Source organism: Ascaphus truei, chromosome 1 (genome assembly GCF_040206685.1).
Source record: "Ascaphus truei isolate aAscTru1 chromosome 1, aAscTru1.hap1, whole genome shotgun sequence".
Lineage (NCBI taxonomy): Eukaryota > Metazoa > Chordata > Amphibia > Anura > Ascaphidae > Ascaphus > Ascaphus truei.
Genome location: NC_134483.1, coordinates 201,785,449 through 201,805,768, shown reverse-complemented (window position 1 = coordinate 201,805,768; position 20,320 = coordinate 201,785,449). Strand labels below are relative to the sequence as shown.

The following is a 20,320-nucleotide window of genomic DNA, read 5'->3' as shown; positions in this document are numbered from 1 at the left end:
AGCATTCTTTGCTGACACTATTTCAACATAAAGTGTACGGTATTGCAATGGCCAACCCCAATTCTGTACATTTTAGTCAATCCAGTTACCAGGTAGTTTGGGGGCATGTGGGAATTACCGAGCACTAAATTCCTGCTACAAGGAATTAGGCAAAGACCAATACCCTGTCCAGGAGAGTAATACATCTTGCTCTGAGCTGCAGGTGCTTAATTTATTCACAGGCAGTATAGTAAAGAGAACACCACTTCTGCTGGATATTCCTAGTTAAGAACTCCAGTTTCAGGCTTCAAGCAAATGTCAGTTTTTTTAAATGTAACACAGAGCTTATGCTAGTTAGAAGTAAGCTCCTAGAAGTTTCCAACAGTTTAAACAGTATACCATTGCAATACAGTATTATATAGTCTTATAAAGACATACCAGCTTAATCCTTATTAGAAGTGCACATTAGAACTTTTATTTAAACCATAACCCTTATTTAGGCTTACTTACAATTTTAGAAATGTATAGCCCTATTTTCAACACAATATTGTCACTAGCAAACATATGAAATAACATCACATCAAAGGAGGTGGATTACAATTAAACCCCATGAACTTCCTAGTAGGGGTTAAGCCTATTTAGCTATTCTGTTTTAAAACAGTCCTGGTTCCTTTCTTAAAAACAAACCTTCTGGTGAATTAAAGCCTAGACATATAATACATGCCATGATCATTAATAAACATAATATCTATTGTAGCCAGGACTGGTTTCCTTCGCTACCAGTCTGCCCCCTCCTGGCAGTAAGCCCTGGTAAGAACAGGCTGCCATGAGTTATCATGGGTTTTCCCCACCCACAGCAGCTTCAGTGAGTCACAGGGGAGGCAGTGCGACTAGGCCTGTGTTTGTCCAATCAGGGACTCAGACCTGGTACCTACTTCCCTTGTACTTAAGGAGCTGCACTGCTAAATGTAGTCAGTGCCTCTACCTGCTTGAGAAAGGCTGGTCTACCCACAAAAAATTGAGCAGGGCGCTGACAATCTGTATTCCCTCCCCAAGGGGAGAGGAAGGGATACTATACACCTTACTCCACCAGGGAGAAAGGGAAGAGAAAGGACTCCTTCAGGGCCCCTTGGCCTGGAGTGGAGGTCCAGGGTACATCCTGAGGGTGAAGCCCCAAGAAGAACTGTCTGAGGCTGTGTATGCTGATCATCTGCAGTGTAACCAAATAAAGTGATCCTGTTCAAATATCTCTTCCTGCCTGAGACTACAATCTATCAGGAGGAGGGGAAGTAAGTTTTCCTGTAAGGATTGTCCCCACATCCCAGGGGCCTGCAAGAGATGGAGGCGCTGTCACCGTAAGAAAGAATCAGTTACTACCCAGAAGCCTGTTCTCTTCTCCTCCACAACATCGCAGGAGACTCAGATCTACTGTGAGCCAGCAGGTATGCACCACATCGTGTTATGGCAGAATCTCACAGAGGGGGGGGGGGGGGGGGAGAACCGTTACACTATTATCAAATATTATTTCCTTTAGTCTATGACAAGAGGTTACCCAAATAAGACCAGCACTCAAAATGTTAAAAGTCTAATGTGGAACCCTAAACCATCACTTTTTACAGTATACAGTAGATCAAGGCTTGGTTGCAAGGTGATGCCAGTACTAACAATAACTAGGTGAAAGTATAACACTCTTGATTTATTCTAGGTATCAGGATAAGGCTAGACATATAGTTTCCCTAGTTAATTCTTATAAGCCAGCAATAATCATATAGATGAATATGTTATAAATACATCTATATTTCTATTTCCGGATAAGGCTAGACATTATCGGTAACAACTGTAAGTTCTATAGATGTAGGCAGCTGATGTCAGTGGCTTTATGGTCTTTGATACAGCATGGATGTAGGATGGAGATGTTCCTAAATGTAATAAATCCACACAGGTGGTTCTAAAGAAAGAAAACAGTGCCAGACTAAAGCCGTAATTACTGTACTTCAGTGGCAGCAGTGATTATGGATCAATACTGCAGATCCAACAAAGCACTAGTCAATAAAGGAGTTGGGTCTACATCTTGTGGTGAGAATATAGAGCAGATGGACAATCGAGGCCGTTTGGGATGTTTGCGGGGCTCGGTGCAGTGACACGTGTGGGCCTCGGCTCTTACCTTCTCAGGCGGCATCTGGCAGCATCTCCTTCCGGCATCTCCACCTGTATGGTCCTGTCATTAAGGTTGCCATGACAACGGGACGCCACGTGACATCACGGAGCAATGCGGTGTCACATTGTCTTGGCAACGCAACGCCACATGATGTCCTGTTGTCATGGCAATGTGACACGGCATGGTGCCGTGACATCACGTGGCGTCCAGTTGCCATGGCAACGCAATGCCATTTTACGTTGCAGAGTCCTAATGATGGGGGTAGATGCCGGGAGGAGACGATGAGAGCTACAGAGGCCCCACGCTTTCCCCCCGGCAATCAGTTTAATTGTTGGGGTGGAGAGTGCAGGGGCCTCTGTAATCACGGGGCTCGGTGCAGTGGCACTGACTGCACAGCCATTAAGCCATCATATTGTCTTAGCCAATACAAGTACATTTTTCTATTTCACCCAAATATGAACTTACTGTATACTGTATGTGCCATCTCATATTCTTCAAAACAGCTTATGTGCACTGTGGTCAAAAGTAGAAGTTTATTCTTAAAGAACAGCTAGTTGTCTTTGATAAGTTTCCTTTTTTTTCCAATGGAGCAGTCTTGTGTCACTTACTACCACATTTATTAAGATCGATGGTCCATAACTGGAAAGTCATTTTATTTAGACATAAGATATATTATCACTCAATGGTTTGCAGTTGCTGTTCTCTAGTTCAGGGGTGCTCAAGTCCTCAAGCCCCCCCCAACAGGTCAGGTTTTCAAAATATGCCAGTTTTAGCATAGGTGACTCAATCAGAGGCTCAGTCAAATACTGAGCAACCTGTGCTGAAGCAGGGACCCATTGAGCCACCTGTGCTGTTTCTGGTATATCCTGAAAACCTGATCTGTGGGGGGGGGGGGGGGGGGGGAGGAGGGGGGAGAGGGGCTTGAGGACTGGAGTTGAGCACCACTGTACTAGTGGATCAGTATAAAATGGGAATTGAAGAAGATTTGTGTACTATTAGGTTTAAGCCATCAAAAGAGTGCTGAGGGTATACATTACACCTGTTATTGTTGCCATTTCAATATGACTGTTCATATTTGCATTGATCTGCATTGGTGGCACAACATCCATTTGTTTGAAAAAAAAATGACACATGGGGGGGGGGGGGCGGATTTACAAAGCTCAGATAACATATAAACATGTATCGGCATTAACTGCCATTCAAGTCAATGGCAGTTAATGCAGATAGAGCTCGTGCGCTCATTATTAGATCTTCATTAACCCCTCCATCATGTTAATCAGTGGTTAACATAAAGTACTTTCAGAGATCCAAAATGCTCACCTTCTAAAATGATAGTAATTGGGTTGGGCCTGAATCCTTCTCCTCCAGGACACAGTGTGTTATACTCAGCTGAAAACAAGAAGTTGCATGGAAATTATTGCTGCAGGTATATTTCTTTCTAAACATTTTAGCTACAATTAAGGCAAGATTTTTCTGGGCTAGGGCTAATTCAATAAATTAAATAATAAACTATAACTAATGCTTCCTGACAAACAATCATAAAATGGTCTAAAGTGTGTAAGTATTTTTTTCTGCTGCAGTTGCTTCCAAAAACAAACATCATTACTCATAATTCCAGTTAGGAATTTCTACGTTACTACATACAGTACAATACTCTAACCAGGGGTGAGGCTATAGCTTGGGCAGCCCGGGCAGAGCCCGGGGGCCCACTCTCTTGGGGGCCCGCTCTCCCCTCCCCCCTGTAGGCGGCCAGTCGCTCTCTTCAGACAAGTGGGGGGACATGGTATGTGGCACAGGCAGCAGGCACCCAGCATTAAACAGAAGCCGGCAGAGGAATCACTAGCTGTTACACAGGCAGAGCAGGACAGCAGGGGAGGAGCACGCTCTAGCAGCAGACACCGGAAGTAAGAATGACTTCCGGGTCAGACAACTTGAGCGCACTCCTCCCCTACTGTGCTGCTCTGTCTGTGTAAAAGCTGGTGATTCCTCTGCCGGTTTCTGTTTAATGCTGTGGGCCCGCAGCCACTGCATACCATCTCCCCCGCCTGTCTCTATTACCACCCACAGGTAGGCATGGGGGAGGAGGGAGAGAGAGGTGATGATGATGGTGTGGGAGGTGATGATGGTGTGGGGAGAGAGCTGATGATGGGGGGGAGGGCGATAGGTGATGATGGTGGGGGGAGAGGTGATGGTGGGGGGGAGATTAGTGGTGATGATGGTGGGGGGAGAGAGGTGATGGTGGGGGAGAGAGGTTATGATAGTGTGGGATGTGATGATGGTGGGGGAGAGGAGGAGGAGAGAGGAGGGGGGGAGAGATGGGGACAGAGAGAGTTGAGGAGGGGGAGAGAGATGATGATGAAGAGGATGAGTGGGAGAGATGGGAAGAGGTAGAGATGATGATTATGATGGGGAGAGATAATGATGATGAGTAGGAGGGGGATAGATGATGATGAATGATGATGAGGAGGGATGATGAGAAAGAGGATCAGGGAGATGATGGGGGAAGGGAGAAGAAAATTGCAGTCTATTAATATGAAAAATTTTCTGCCCAGGGCCCCGCTCTTGTCTAGCTACGCGACTGATTGTAACTCTATTGTTACAGTAGGGCCATGGAGCTCCCCAATACCTCAGGAACAAAGTTACCAGCTGGTTTGGGATCAGAATTTTAAAAATAACTTCTTTATAAACAGAAGTTATAATTACTTAATGTGCAAAAATTACAAATACATTATTTTAATATTGTTTACAAATACAGACACTGTAAACTAGAACAAAATTATTTCCTATATAATGTCACTGCAGTTACCTAAATAGTAAGCCAATACCTTGTATGACTGCATCGCTATAGTAGGTTGTACTGTATTGTTTACGAAGCATATTCTAAAAAAGTACTTTGTTCAAATCTTAACCTTAAATGGGTCAATAGCAATGAAAGTAATATTTAATCATGTAACACAAAAATCGAAGGAGGACAATTCTTACAGCTGTTTAAAGGTGGGCAGATCTCGCATGGGTTACCCCATGCCTTTCCAAGGGAGCAGCAGCATGAAGAGCGGCTCACGCCAACACCAATCTCTGTATTGCAGGAGATGGTCCCGTCCCCGCGGGGACCGTGGTTTAGATAACAATTGCCAACTCTCGTATCTGTGAAGACATGCGGAGATGTCATTTCTATGGCTGAATATGGTTTATTTCTCCAAATTATCAGGGTATTGTTGCTATTGTGTTGTGTTGCATAAATGATTGACACAATTTCAATTAAAACAGAATTATGTATATTTTTATTTTATTAGTATTTGTGAATATCAATTAATTGAATGTATTTTATAATAGCCATACTATGTACGCATTAATAAAATGTAATATTTTCAATTAAACATTCATGCTGCGATAACAAAATGTTTTGTTGATACATAGCAATTTAAGCACGGCCAATTCTGCGTTAACAATATAAAGAGACTTTTTAGAATTTACCCCAGGTTCAGCGTGTCTGACGATTTTGACACAGGTCAAAAAAATTTTTGGCACACATACACTTTTTAAAATACATACCATTTACATCTGTACATCATGTTCATCCCATTTGTTTACACCAATAACATTTTAGATTTTGTGTGTCAATTTAACACCAAAGATGTATATATGTATGTCTTTATTTATATAGCGCCATTGATGTACATAGCGCTTCACAGTAGTAATACACGTGACAATCATATAAATAACAAATAATACAAATAACAGATCATGGGAGTTAGTGCTTCAGACGTAAAAATGTACATTTAGAAAGAGGAATTCCTACTCCGAAGAGCATACAATCTAATTGGTAGGTAGGAAGTACATACAAAGACAGTAGGTGGGCGTTCTGGTATGTGCGTCTGCAAGGGGCCAAGCTTTATGTAACAGGTGTATAGTATTAGCCGTGGAGCTATTCATATGCTTCGTTAAGCAGGTATGTTTTAAGGTGGGTCTTAAAGGTGGATAGAGAGGGTGCTTGTCGGGTGTTGAGGGGAAGGGCATTCCAGAGATGTGGGGCAGTCAGTGAGAAAGGTTTAAGGCAGGAGAGGGATTTAGATACAAAGGGGGTAGAGAGAAGACATCCTTGAGTGGAACGCAAGAGTCGGGATGGTGCATAGCGAGAAATTAGGGCTGAGATGCAAGGAAGGGCAGAAGAGTGTAAAGCTTTAAAAGTGAGGAGAAGAATGGAGTGTGAGACGCAGAATATGATAGGAAGCCAGGAGAGTGATTTCAGCAGGGGAGGCGCTGAGACAGATTTAGGAAAGAGTAGAGGGATTCTGGCAGCAGTGTTTAGGATAGATTGTAGGGGGACAGGTGAGAGGCAGGAAGGCCAGGCAGGAGGAGGTTACAGTAATTGAGACGGGAGAGAATGAGGGCCTGTGCAAGAATTGTAGCATTCGACCCACAGAGGAAAGGGTGTATCTTTGTAATATTTCGGAGGAAAAAGCAACAGGTTTTAGAAACGTTTTGAATGTGAGAGGAGAATGTGAGAGAGGAGTAGAGTGTGACCCCTAAGCAGCGTGCTTGTGCTACTGGGTGTATGACAGAACTTCCAATAGCAGTGTGGAAGGAGGTATTGGGGCCAAGTTTGGGATGAAATATGGGGAGCTCTGTTTTTGACATGTTGAGATTAAGTCGGCAGATGGCCATCCAGGATGATATCGCAGAGAGAGATCGAGTAATATGAGCAGAGTGTAATGACCTCTTTCTTTGGCAGCATGGAGATCATTAGTTATTTTAGTGAGGGCTGTTTCAGTGGAGTGAGCAGTACGGAATCCAGATTGTAGAGGGTGTAGGAGAGAATAGGTGGTGAGAAAATGGAGCAGGCGAGAGAATACAAGACGTTCAAGTAGTTTAGAGGCAAAAGGCAGGAGGGAGACAGGTCGATAGTTAGAAAGACAGATAGGGTCAAGCTTGCTGTTTTTGAGTAATGGTATGACTGTTGCATGTTTGAAGGAGGAGGGAAAGGTACCAGAGTAGAGGGAGGAGTTAAAAATCTGTGTGAGTGTAGGGATTATTGTAGGAGAAAGATGTTTTAGGAGATGGGAGGGAATGGGGTCAAGACGGCAAGTGGTAGAGGGAGAAGAGGAGATCAACAGATCCTCCTGTGACAGCCAAAAAAGAGTCAAGGAAGGTAGGAGGAGAGTTAGGATGTGGTGTAGGGTGGGAGGAGGAAACAGAGGGGATGTTCTGATGTATGGATTCCACCTTTTCCTTAAAATAGTCAGCAAAGTCCTGAGGTGAGATGGAGGAAGAAGAAGAGGCAGCTGAGGGTGGTCTGAGTAGGGAGTCAAAGATAGAGAAGAGTTGGCGTGGGTTAGACTTGTGCATGTTAATTAGTGAAGAAAAGCAGGTTTGTTTAGCCTGAGAGAGGGCAGAATTGAAATAGGATAGCATAAATTTGGAGTGAAGGAAGTCTGCGAGAGTGTGAGATTTCCTCCAGAAGCATTCAGAGGAACGAGTGCAGGAATGCAGCATGCACGTGTGGGAATTTAGCTTGGGTCTGGGGTTAGAAGGGCGAGAACGGCAGAGAGAAAGCAGGGCATGGAGATCAAGAGAGGTGGACAGGGCAGAGTTGTAGTTCCTGACCAGGTTGTCAGGGTCTGGAGCAGGGCTGAGAGAGGAGGGGAGGAGCGTACATTGGAATCAAAAGCTGGTAGGTTAATAGAGCGCAGGTTTCTGCAGAAACAAGGGAGAAGGGGAGAAGCGAGAGAGAGAGAAGATGAGGTGATGGTCAGAGAGGAGAAAGGGGTAAATGGAGAAATCAGAGCGAGAAACGTTTTTAGTGAAAATCAGGTGTAGGTAGTGGCCATCCTTGTGGGTGCTGGCTGCAGTCCACTGTTGAAGGCCAAATGAAAATGTTAGAGAGAGAATGCGGAAAGCCCAAGGGAGAGAGGGGTCATCAAAGTGGCAGTTGAAGTCCCCCAAGGAGAAGGACAGTGGAGCCTGAGGAGAGAAAGAAAGAGCCAGGATTCAAATTGAGAGAGAAAGGCAGAAGGGGGATGAGTAGAGGTAGGCGATTGATGACCACCACGTGGACAGGGAGAGGAGAGAAGATCTGGACAGTGTGAGCCTCAAAGGAGGGAAAAGCAAGAGAGGGAGGAATAGGAAGGGTACATTAATGGCAGTGAGGAGACTAGGAGCTTACTGTATTACTTGACATATAGCCTTACTGCTCTGCTCTGCTTTCTTGAAGCAGTAAAACACCTTGCACTACATCTTTTTTGCATTTAATTTTTATTCTAGAATTGAAGTGGGGGTCTCTGGAGCTGAACCACATTCATTTCAGCTCTGGAGACCCCCTGCTTACAGATATACTTACCTCTGTAGGGGGTGCCTATATCTCTGCAGCCAGGGAACTTGTGCCTAATGATATGGCAGCTTAAATCTCCCTCATCACGCCGGTCAATCGGTTGCCTGGATGTCATCTCTTGTGGCTTCCTATTGGCCCAAGTGACAGACCTATAAACTCTGCAGAGATACCGGCACCCCCAATGGAGGTGGGTTCGGGAAGCAGGGGGTTCCCAGAGCTGAAATTAACAGAGACCCCCTGCTTCAATTCTAGAACTAAAAGGTGTTTTACTTCTTCAATTGGCATCTCAAATTGGTTAAAGGGAACTTTAATAAATATTCTGGGTTGATATTTGAAAGTTTTGGGTTTCCAGAGTAAAACTAGAAAGCATCAATTTGAATCAAAGAGAACATTATTCACTGTATTAAATTATTTGTCCCAGCTTGGTTTCAATTCAGTGCAGCTTCTGAACAATGTTCTAATTAAATGTTAGACTTTAAGCGAATGCCAACTGCACAGTGTCTCCTTTCCTGCAACAATAAATAAGCTAGTATAAAAATGATGACATCTGGACAAGCCAAAAAGATCAGTCAGTAAAAACGAATTCTTCCCAAAAAAGAGTTGGCAATATACTCCATTACAAACTGCAACGTTGCATGTACAAAGACAATCAAACAAAGTGCCATAAAGTTTAATTTCCGAAGTGCTGGAGCTGTTGGAAACGCGGGGCATTGGAGGCTGCCTTGTTAAACAAGAACAGGTGTGCACGTTTGCTTAAAGAAGCAATCCAAGCAATATCCTAAAGTAGCAATGCTTATCCATAAAAGGGAATAAGCTAACGTTAACCCAGTTTTACTCCTTTAAATAGCACATGGTCAAATGTTTCCGGCCGTGCTAATGATATGCCAAAAAGGTGTTTCCTCTAACATCGAATACATTCACTAAAGTTCGTTCAGGTTAATGCGGGGTGGCGTTATTCCCACCCAGACACTAAAATATGTGTTTTGGTGGAGGAGAGATGGAAAGTGTATTTTTTGCAATGTACCAAAAACAAAACTGAACACATCTGAGATACCTGGGAAATATGCTAATATAAATAATTGTAATAAATACTTTTCATATCTCAAATGTAGTGTGTAGTGTGTTAAATTTCTCTCTTTTTCCCTCTCATTCTTTCTCTTCCTCCTCTCTATCTCGGACATATAGTAGATGGAACGTGTCAAAGAGACACGATCCACACGGAGACTCCCTTTACAAGGCGCACCACAGACCAATGTTTGGTCTTACCAGGGTTGTACACTAACAATTAATAATAAAATAAAATAAATTAAACTTTATTAATATTTTTATAATAAAATTGATTCTTCAATAGAAACTAAATGTATCATAGATGTTAATCTAAAAGTAGCGAGTTAGGTGAATCGCATCTACAGACACTAGTGTGTATCATAGTAGTTCAAATGTTTAAATATCCGCTATAGTGAACTGGGGTAAAGGACAAAGACTCATAGTAATATTATTTCTATGCCTTGATATATAGGTGTCCTACACACTGTATCAACCTGTGCATGGCGTACACATCATAGTCCTATGATCTCATGGGAGGTAGTGAGTATTCAGATTTTTATGGTCTCCAGAATAGGGTTAGGTCAGTTAGATCGGCTAGGGCCAAAAATATTGAGATACAGCCGTATATGCACCTACACTTAGTGCAAAACCTGTGCAAACACATATGGTGCAAGTATATCTTGGTATCAATATCTCAGTTCAAGATACCGCTGAAGGATTTAGCCACCGCTATATAGCTAAGTGGTTAGGCTAAACCCTGATGTATAATTCAGTATATTCTGTTGCCCTGCTTCTGGGCTTCTGAGCTGTATATACATTCAATGTTACCCTTATATCATGTAAATTGTTGTTACAATAACAAGTCAGAGCTCCAGAGAGCCCCTCCCACGGTACAGAGTGTGGTGTTTAAAAATCACATTATATCATCGGACCCATGTATTCAGGTGAGTATTAGCAGTGTGCTGTAGTGCCTGTCTTGGCAGTTAAACGCAGGCCATGTGTTGCCCTTGCAGCTTCATAGTGGCGTCCGTGCTGCCAAACAGGCCCTTATAAGAACTACTAAGTCTGTTATTCAATAGAATCAGATGAATACACCTAAGGCTCACTACCACAAACTGAATAAACTTAAAATCAGCCGGCTAACCCGACGTACGTTTCGTCGCTAAACCAGCGGCGACTTTTTCCGGGGTTATAAACATTATAACGTTATAAACATTATATCATAAACTATTGGTCTGTGGTGTGCCTTGTAAAGGGAGTCTCCGTGTGGATCGTGTCTCTTTGACACGTTCCATCTACTATATGTCCATTTCAATTATATTCCCTGGCAGCACACAATAGTCACATTTGAGGTACACCTTTCTTCTGTTTATAAGTATCCCTCTCTATCTCCTCTAAAACCCATTTTTCAGTGTCTGGGTGGGAGTAACGCCACATTTAGGTAAGACATGCTTAACGCCAGGTTATGTCAAGCTAACTCTATGTAGTGCTAACTTTGTTTGACATTATTTATTTATAAAATATTTTACCAGGAAGTAATACATTGAGAGTTACCTCTCGTTTTCAAGTATGTCCTGGGCACAGAGTTAAGACAAATAATACATGGTTACAAATATAGTTACATAAATGAACAGGGTATACATTATATACAAGACATTGCATGCACAGTTAAAGAAAATATATGTTATGGGCGAATGAGACAGTTACAGACCAGATTAAAATGTGAGACAGCCTTAGCTCTGGTGGTGGATGTGAGAGTCTCTGGTAGGTTGTTCCAGTTTTGGGGTGCACGGTAAGAGAAGGAGGAACGGCCGGATACTTTGTTGAGCCTTGGGACCATGAACAGTCTTTTGGAGTCTGATCTCAGGTGATAAGTGCTGCATGTGGTAGGGGTGAGGAGCGTGTTCAGATAGCTGGGTAGCTTGCCCATAAAGAATTTAAAGGCAAGACAGGAAAGGTGAACTTTGTGCCTAGACTCTAGTGATGACCAATCTAGTTCTTTGAGTATTTCGCAGTGATGTGTGTTGTAGTTGCATTGGAGAACAAAACGACAAATTGAATTGTAGAGGGTGTCAAGTTTGCTAAGGTGGCTTTGAGGTGCCGTGCCATATACAATGTCTCCATAGTCAATAATTGGCATTAGCATCTGCTGTGCGATACGCTTTCTGACCAGGAGACTTAGGGAGGATTTGTTCCTGTAAAGTACCCCTAGTTTGGCATAGGTCTTGGTTGTCAGGGTATCAATGTGCATACCGAATGTTAAGTGGGAGTCAAACCATAATCCCAGGTATTTAAAACTAGTGACAGGGGTTAGGGTGGTGTTAGTGTTGGTTCTAATCTGGAGCTCAGTCGCTGGAAGCTTTAAGAATTTAGTCTTGGTCCCAAATACCATTGTTACAGTCTTGTCAGTGTTTAAAAACAGTTTGTTTTGGGAAATCCAGTTTTCGAGTCTCAAAAAGTCAGACTGAAGTATGTGTTGAAGGTCAGAGAGGCTATGGCTGTGTGCATATAGGATTGTGTCATCTGCATACATGTGTATTGAGGCTTCCTTACAAGCTGTGGGAAGATCATTAATGAACACTGAGAAGAGTAGGGGCCCCAGAACAGAGCCTTGAGGGACACCACAGGTGATATCCAGGGGGTTGGAGTTAGAGCCTGAGATGGACACATGTTGGGATCTTCCTGATAGGTAGGACTGAAACCAGTTTAAAGCATGCTTCCCTATTCCAGAGCTCTGGAGTTTGTTAAGCAGGATAGCATGATCAACTGTATCAAAAGCCTTTGCAAAATCTAGGAATACTGCACCAGTGAGTTGTCCCCGTCCATTCCACACTGGATTTCATTGCAAACTTTTACAGGGTAGTTACGGTGGAGTGTTTGGGATGAAAGCCAGATTGGAATTGGCTAGGGAAATTTGTCTTGGTGTAGTAGTTGCTTAATTGGGAGTGGACACATTTTTCCATGAGTTTGGATAGAATTGGGAGAAGTGAGATTGGTCTGTAGTTTGAGACAGTGTTTTTGTCCCCACTTTTGAATATTGGGACAACTCTGGCAGTTTTCCAGGTCTTAGGGATATGGCCTGCAGACAGGATAGAGTTGACTATGGAAGCAATTGGTTTGGCAATGGCTGGGGCACCAAGTCATAGGAACCTAGATTGTAGTAAGTCAGGTCCGCATTGGTTGCTTAGTTTTAGTTTGAGGAGCGCTTGTGTAATCTCCTCTTCAGATACTGGGCCAAATTGAAAATTGTGGGCAGTGTTGGGGCTATGTGGGCACTCCCAGGATGAGATTCAGGTTTGTGGTTTGGGCTGCGTTTCGCTAATAAGTTAGTGGCACACCCCACAAAGTAATCATTGAATGCATTTGCAATGTCAGTGGGGTTTGTCAGAGTAATATCCCCCTTAGTGATATTACTTGGTTGTTGATGGTTAGGAGGCTGGAATATATTGTTGATAACCTTCCAGAAGTTAGCTGGGTTTGATGTATTTTGGTGGAAATTATGCATTGTTGTTGCAAATAACTACCTTTGTAGACATGCATTAAACTCAAGAAAAACAGGAACCTAATGTTATTTGCCCTGATTAAGTGGAGCTTAGTATATTTAGGCCACGGTGTATCAAATCATTGGCAGGAGTGCTACTGGGTGTTTCATAAACACACACACACATATATCATTACATATTGTGACAAAATACCCTTTTTGGCTTACGGGTTCTTGTCTGGGAATTTTAAAGCCCAGCCATTAAGGGTAAAGCACAGTCACAGGACCATCCAGCTCTGGTGTAAGTGCTTTATTTTCTTTGTCACTCCAGCAGACAAAATGAAGACAAACAAAAGACTAGCTCTATCTGAGCATTAACAAGAGAGCAATTCTCTAGCTATCTTTGGGTGGCTTTCCCACTTACCAAACAATAAAACAAAGATATCATAAACAAACCTGTTGCAGGCCACTGCCTGTCTGTAGCATGCAGCTCTCTTAGCTGGAATAAGGTGGGAAGGAAGCACTGATCCAGCCTGGCCTTTCATACACTCTGTTAATTAAGGACCGGTGATCTGCACCTGCACCTTGCAGAACCTTCCCTAGACCTTTATCCCTTAGTAGGGGGAGGTATAGTTTGCCAAAGCAAGAGGTATATACCTCCCCTCTACAATTTCACCACCTTTCCTCTCACAATATACACATACGCATATAAAAAAGAAGGTGATAAGCGATACACTCTCACTAACATTGGTAATATATATATATATATATATATATATATATATATATATATATATATATATATATATATATATATATATATATATATATATATATTGTGTGAGAAAAAGAAATTACCCCGCATCCATGAGACAAATTATGGCAACTATACAACCGACAAGACAAATTTAGATGTAATCATCTGTCGGTGGTGCTATAAGGGCATGGATTATTGCAAAAAAGAAAAAAGAGCCCCAATAAAAGCACTCTAGTATGCCTGACAATACAAAACCACAATGTTTATTGAAAAATGTCACAGAACATAAAGTTAAAATTAAAGTACAGAAAATTTAAAACAAAGCATGGATCCCCTGAAAGGTGCAGACTTGATTAAACCTCTGATCAGGGAGTTAACCTGAAAGGCAATACAAAAGTCTAAATAGACATATGAATGCTGGAAAGTACCTGACAGGGTGTATATAATAATAAAGCTACTAACAGACACAATACGGTGGCTAAATGAGGTGGCTGATACACTGAATAGCAGAATACTGCAGTCTCCCTAAATCTGGGGACAAATGTAAAGCATAACAATACGGATCCATGCCTTGTTTTAAATTTTCTGTACTTTAATTTTAACTTTATGTTCTGTGACATTTTTCAATAAACATTGTGGTTTTGTATTGTCAGGCATACTAGAGTGCTTTTATTGGGGCTCTTTTTTCTTTTTTGCAATATATATATATATATATATATATATATATATATATATATATACTACCAATGTTAGTGAGAGTGTATCGCTTACCACCTTCTTTTTTGTTCCAAGTTGTCTGTGATTTGTAAGAAAGTCCTTTGAAAAGATCTGATGCGGGTAAAGGCAGACATTTTGGAAATGTGATTAATTGGCTGGGAGTCATGAGGCCGTGGAACATTTTGCCAGATCTTGCTGTAACTGCCATTGACTTGAATGGCAGTTACTGCCAGATCGGGCATCATGTCTCGCATTGCGGCTTCATGACTCTCGGCTATAGCCTTCTCAATTTACAACTTAAATCAAACAAAAAATTGCAAACAGTTAGTATCTCTGAAATATAATGGCAGCTTACCCACACAGCCCACTCCAGTCGGGTTCAGCTGAAAGTCTGGGGGACAGTTGCACTCATATCGTCCGGGAGAGTTGACACAAAAGCCGTTTACACAATTAATTGGATCAGCACACTCATCCACATCTGCAAATATATTATTTGGAGTTATAAAATACTCAACAAAAGTCAAACTGTAGATGAACTGCTGATAAAAATCTTATTTAGAGAGGAAATATATTTAGTTTTTAATTGAAAATCACAGTCAACGTATTGCTCAGCCATCAAACAGCCTGATGACCAACTGCATGTTGCTTACTAGATCTATGAATGCATTTAGAAAAATATGTGAGGTTCTATTGTTTGGGTATCTTATCTATTGAATTGCAGGTCGGTGAATAACTTGTAATGGGGGGGGGGGGGGGGGGGGGAAACAAGGGAAATACCAATTAGAAAAGAACTGCATTTAGACACTGGTGTTGGTGAGCTGAACCTGGAGGTTTGCAAATAATTTGTATCCCAGTTTCTTGCTGCAAAAGAGCATTGCCGGATCCTGCAGTAATCAATGCATTAAATAGGCATTTGAAATTAGTCTGTTTGTCTGTAAAGATTAGAATTTAGAAGTATCTTAAACATTACATACCTGTACAATTTCCTCCAGTTCGGTCCAGCTCATAACCATCATCACAGATGCAACGAAACATTCCTGGCAGGTTACTGCAAGTTCCATACACACAGATATTCTTGAAAGAGCATTCATCAATATCTGAAGAGATATAGAATAATGTTCATTTTAGTTTAATATCTATCTATCTATCATGCATTTACACAGTCAAAAGTAAAAAAATATATGCACATTATATAAAAAGAAGCAATGTTGTTCCGTTCCTTTCCATACTACAGCAATATCAGTTGTTGAAAATAACAGTGTAAGGGGATGAACATTGCAATACCTCATCCTCTTTTGATAGCTTTATTGGAGCGTTTACAGAAGAATGTTCTATAATATACTGCAGCTCTCACTAGCATTTAAGAGATAATTGTAAGGAATCGGCTCCTGGGTTTTGCTGAATCCTTTTCCTTACAGAGCCTTGCAGCTTCTAGACAACTCCTCCCTTGTTTCTGCAATCAGCATCACCTGCTTCTGCAATTAGACTGCAGCCTGCTTCTTGCTGCCTCCTATGCAGCTCTGCCTCATTGGCTGCCTGTTCTATTTAACTCCTGCCCCGCCCACCAGGAAGTTGCTGAGCCTAGACTTTCTAGTAACTGGGCTTGCCATAGCACCTCTGTTTGGCCGGCCTTAGCCTTCTTGCCATTGCTCCTAGTTTCTGGCAGACTCCGCTGCGCTGCTGCGGTTACTCCTGCATTTCCCTCCTGCAGAAGCCTGCATCGGTGTTCCTGTTACCTGCTGCATATTCTCCTTGTAGAGGCTTGCATCAGTGTTCCTTTTACCTATCTGCATATCCCTCCTGCAGAGGCCTGCATCGGTGTTCCTGTTACCTGCTGCATATTCTCCTTGCAGAGGCTTGCATCAGTGTTCCTGTTACCTATCTGCATATCCCTCCTGCAGAGGCCTGCATCGGTGTTCCTGTTACCTATCTGCATATCCCTCCTGCAGAGGCCTGCATCGTTGTTCCTGTTACCTGCTGCAATCTCCTGCTTCCAGTGGCCTCCACTACTCACAGCTGTACCTGGCTAGGGAGTGCTGTTTTGTACTGAAGCACTGGATCCCCTGTTCCTGTTCCCATCTACGTTGAAGCACCTTCGCTCAAGCGTCCTGTTGCCGAACCCCAGCATGGATATCGTTTACCCAGCCTTCTCTAATCCTGACCCCGGCTTGTCCGCGGATTATCCTGCCTTCTCCAGTCCTGACCCGGCTATGTTTGACCACGGAATTCGCAACCCGGATCCGGCTTCGTGGTCTAAGGTCAGTGTATATCTATCCACACCTCAGCCCCGCGGTCCGGTCCAGGTTTGTGGTGAGCATGTACGTTACAATAATACAATCAAGCTAATAAACTCATAGTTTGAGCAGATTTTAACAGAACATGGAAAAAACATGTAACACTTTTTGAGTTATACATGTGTACACCTGAAACATTTCAGCCTTTTCAAATGTCTCTAATTTATACTTTCAATTCTGTTTAAGACAACATTTGCCTACCCTGAGTATTGTTACATTATGATGTACCGAGAGCTCCTAGAAACCATAATTACTTGGAAGCTACTATATTACATCACACTTTAAAGTTTTGAACCTATTGGAAAATAGTGATTCACTTAGACTTGTAGATTCAATTGTTGGGAGAAGATTAACCAATAGGTTGAATAAACATAGAGCACTTGAATAGTTAAGTTGTGACATCTACGTTGCTCATAAAATACTGTACGTCTGGCAAAGAATGTCAAAATATTCTGCCAAAAAAAGTCTATCATCATAAAATAAGAAAAACGTGAACTTTGAGACATCATCTGCAGTAATCATGGATGGCTTCACTGACAACTTTTTAAAACATAAAATAATATATAAACTGAAGCATTCCATTGAAAAACATAACATTGAGGGCCACATTTATTAAGCAGAGCTACTGCATGACCAAAAGACATCTTATGACCCATTGCACCGCTTATGAGATACGGACCTCTGTGCTTATAATTCATAAATTCATATTTAACACAATAATCCTGTTCTTGAAAAGAGAGACTTTCTAAGAGAGCAAAAATGCTCTCCTCTATAACCCAGGCTGGAAATTAAGTTAGTCTGGAAGCAATGTCTTTTATATATGAAGCATGTGCTCAGCATTCTTCTCCCTCCTAGATCGAAGTCCTTCCAAGCTCTTTATGTGGTTTCCTTTGACCCAGCCAATCCAAACTTAGAAAAATGAGGTTGAACACTGGTGGGTTTACCTTGGCATGACTTGCTGTCTGCAGCTGGAGTAAAGCCCATGTCACATTCACATCGATAGGCGCTGGGGATATTCAGGCACTGTCCATTCTCACATAGATTAATATTCTCTGTGCACTCGTCAACATCTGTAAGTGAAAGAAGAAAAAAAAGAATTGGTGAGCTACTACCTTCAATTACTTCCAGAGTCTTTTATTATTAAGGACATTTTTCTTTCTATTTCATCGTGTAGATTAAGTGGGCTGGCAGGTTATCAGATCTCTGAGAGGAGGAACAATACAGTATACCACTTTTTATGCCAGGCCATATATGTGTAAAAATGAAAGCAAATTTGATCTTCAACAACAGTTTATTGTTGACAGTGCCACCAGCTCATGTCTTAGTAGAAGGAACTATACTTATTAGTTGTATTTATTTAAGGAATACATGTATATATAAGGAATAATACTTATTAGTTGTATTTATTTTGGTATAGCAACTACAGTATACTTAAGTGTTCAATGACACAGCTGTTATGTTCTTCATGTTCCGGTGACAAGTAATAGTGAACAGAACAAAATAGAACATAATGAATTATTTGAAACCGAGAAAATGGAGTAGAAAGAAAAGAAATAAGTTTAACAAATATGCTGAAGAGGAAATGCTTACAAGGTGAGTGTACTGTGATACAGTAGGTTTAGGTTCAAATTAGGATAGACACTGTAGAGCTCATATAGAAACTGGAGATGTACAACATGGGAGAAACTGAGATAGTCAGTGGGATTAATCTACCAGAACTGGACTCTAAGCTCTGTGGGTCCAGGACTCATGTGCCGGCATAATTCTCTGTACAGTGCTGAGTATATAAATAATAATAGTTTGTTCTTGTATACCACTGCTAGTTTTACACAGACATTTTTGCAGACAGTCCCTGCCACATAGAGTTTACAATCTATATTTGTTTTGGTGCCTGAGGCACAGGGAGATAAAGTGACTTGCCCAAGGTCAAAAGGAGCCAAACACTGGGAGCTGAACCAGGTTCCCCTGCTTCAAACTCAGTGCCAGAGTCAGTGTCTTTACTCACTGAGCCACACCTTCAGCCCTTGTATATTGTTAGTGCTATGCTTGGTATTCAAGGTGTTGTCTTACTAGAGATTTATAGAGGCAAAATTAGGCTTTACCCCATTCGATCTGCATCCCTTTTTATATCCAGGTAGCTTCTGCAACAGCTCTCTGAAATTGATGTTAGAGTAGGCAAGGACTGTTTCTTAAAATTACTTAGGTTATCAAAATTAGATCACTCTCCCTCTCATCAAAAACTGAGCTTTATCTCATTATCCATGTAACATTACATTTTATGTATGTATATTTTTTGAATATAGCGACAACAATGTATGCAGCACTTTACAAAAATAGAATACAATAGTAGGAAGTACTGTATAATACAATACGTGCAACAAACATAACTCCAGACATTAAGAAATGAAACCCCTGCCCCAGAGAGCTTACCATTTTTCCATTGCATTGTTTGCAACATTGTGGACATCAACCTGGTGAAAAATGCTTTGAGGCTTCAATCCAGTAAAGCTTGTTTGTTTTGCCTACCTGAGCAGGTAAATCCGTCCCCGGTGTATCCTCCGGAACAGGCACATCTGTATGATCCGGGAGTGTTTAAGCAATGGGCAGAAACACTGCACCGATGGGTTCCATTAGAACACTCATCAAGATCTACATTTCCCATGGAAAGAATAAATCATATCATTGAAGACTTTGCCACATGCAGTTGTATTACAATAATACAGCTCAACCCCGTTGTAACGCGATCCGTTACAATGCTAATCTGCTTATAACGCGATGTAAGCGTGGCTCCCAATTTTCGTATTTATGAATACTTTACAACATGATTTTTGTTATCTTAAATACTTTATTGTACAATACATACAATTGTACTGTACATTATTTCTAACTTGATCCGCTTATAACACGATGTGATTCTTTGGACCCCAAGCACAGCGTTATAATGGGGTTGTGCTGTACTTTGAAATGTGCATTAAAACTACCTGCTGTGTTGATTTCAAAGGCTTACCTGCTATGAATAAAGAAAGTTTACTAGAAACATTTTTCGATATTTGTAATTAAAAAAAATCTGTAAATCTTAAAACAAAGTGGACAGAGATGTTTTCACCCCTCTGAAGGGAATCTAAGAGGACATATGTGATATTTTATACTGGAAGTTGGTTACTGTATAACTGCACTGAACACAGTGAAATGCGTGAGTTGTAGGTGCCCATGTAAATGTGTATGGACATTAATGCTTGGATTTGGGACATTTTCCCCAGACAATAACAATATATAACAAAATGGATGCTAATGATCTTCAAATAGTGCTGTTATGCCATGCAGCATAACTCTAATGTTCTTCAATACAAGTTTTTCCCTTTCATATTAAAGCTACTAGCCACATAGAAAAATAATAACTATATTGGCCTGAAATGCAACTCCATTGTATGCTTTCCATGAAGAATATATAAAATATAGCTTTTTATATTGAATCGTTTTTATTATACAGTGACACCTAATTTTTAGTTCTAATCTTTAGAAATAACATGGTTTTATCCTGTCTGTTAGAATAGAATGT

The 20,320-nt window shown here is 41.4% G+C and overlaps 1 protein-coding gene across 4 annotated transcripts in view; it reads right to left on the bottom strand.

The window, feature by feature from the left end:
* Positions 1-20,320, bottom strand: part of FBN2 (fibrillin 2) — a 271,752-nt gene that overhangs the window by 71,919 nt on the left and 179,513 nt on the right. For all 4 annotated transcript variants that reach the window (XM_075600216.1, XM_075600224.1, XM_075600237.1 and 1 more), the window contains 6 exons: positions 19,288-19,410; positions 17,706-17,831; positions 15,442-15,564; positions 14,823-14,945; positions 5,120-5,281; positions 3,458-3,526 (listed from right to left, as the gene is read on the bottom strand). In XM_075600216.1, the coding sequence (XP_075456331.1) occupies positions 3,458-3,526; positions 5,120-5,281; positions 14,823-14,945; positions 15,442-15,564; positions 17,706-17,831; positions 19,288-19,410 (726 nt within the window). The remainder of the gene's footprint in view (positions 1-3,457; positions 3,527-5,119; positions 5,282-14,822; positions 14,946-15,441; positions 15,565-17,705; positions 17,832-19,287; positions 19,411-20,320) is intronic.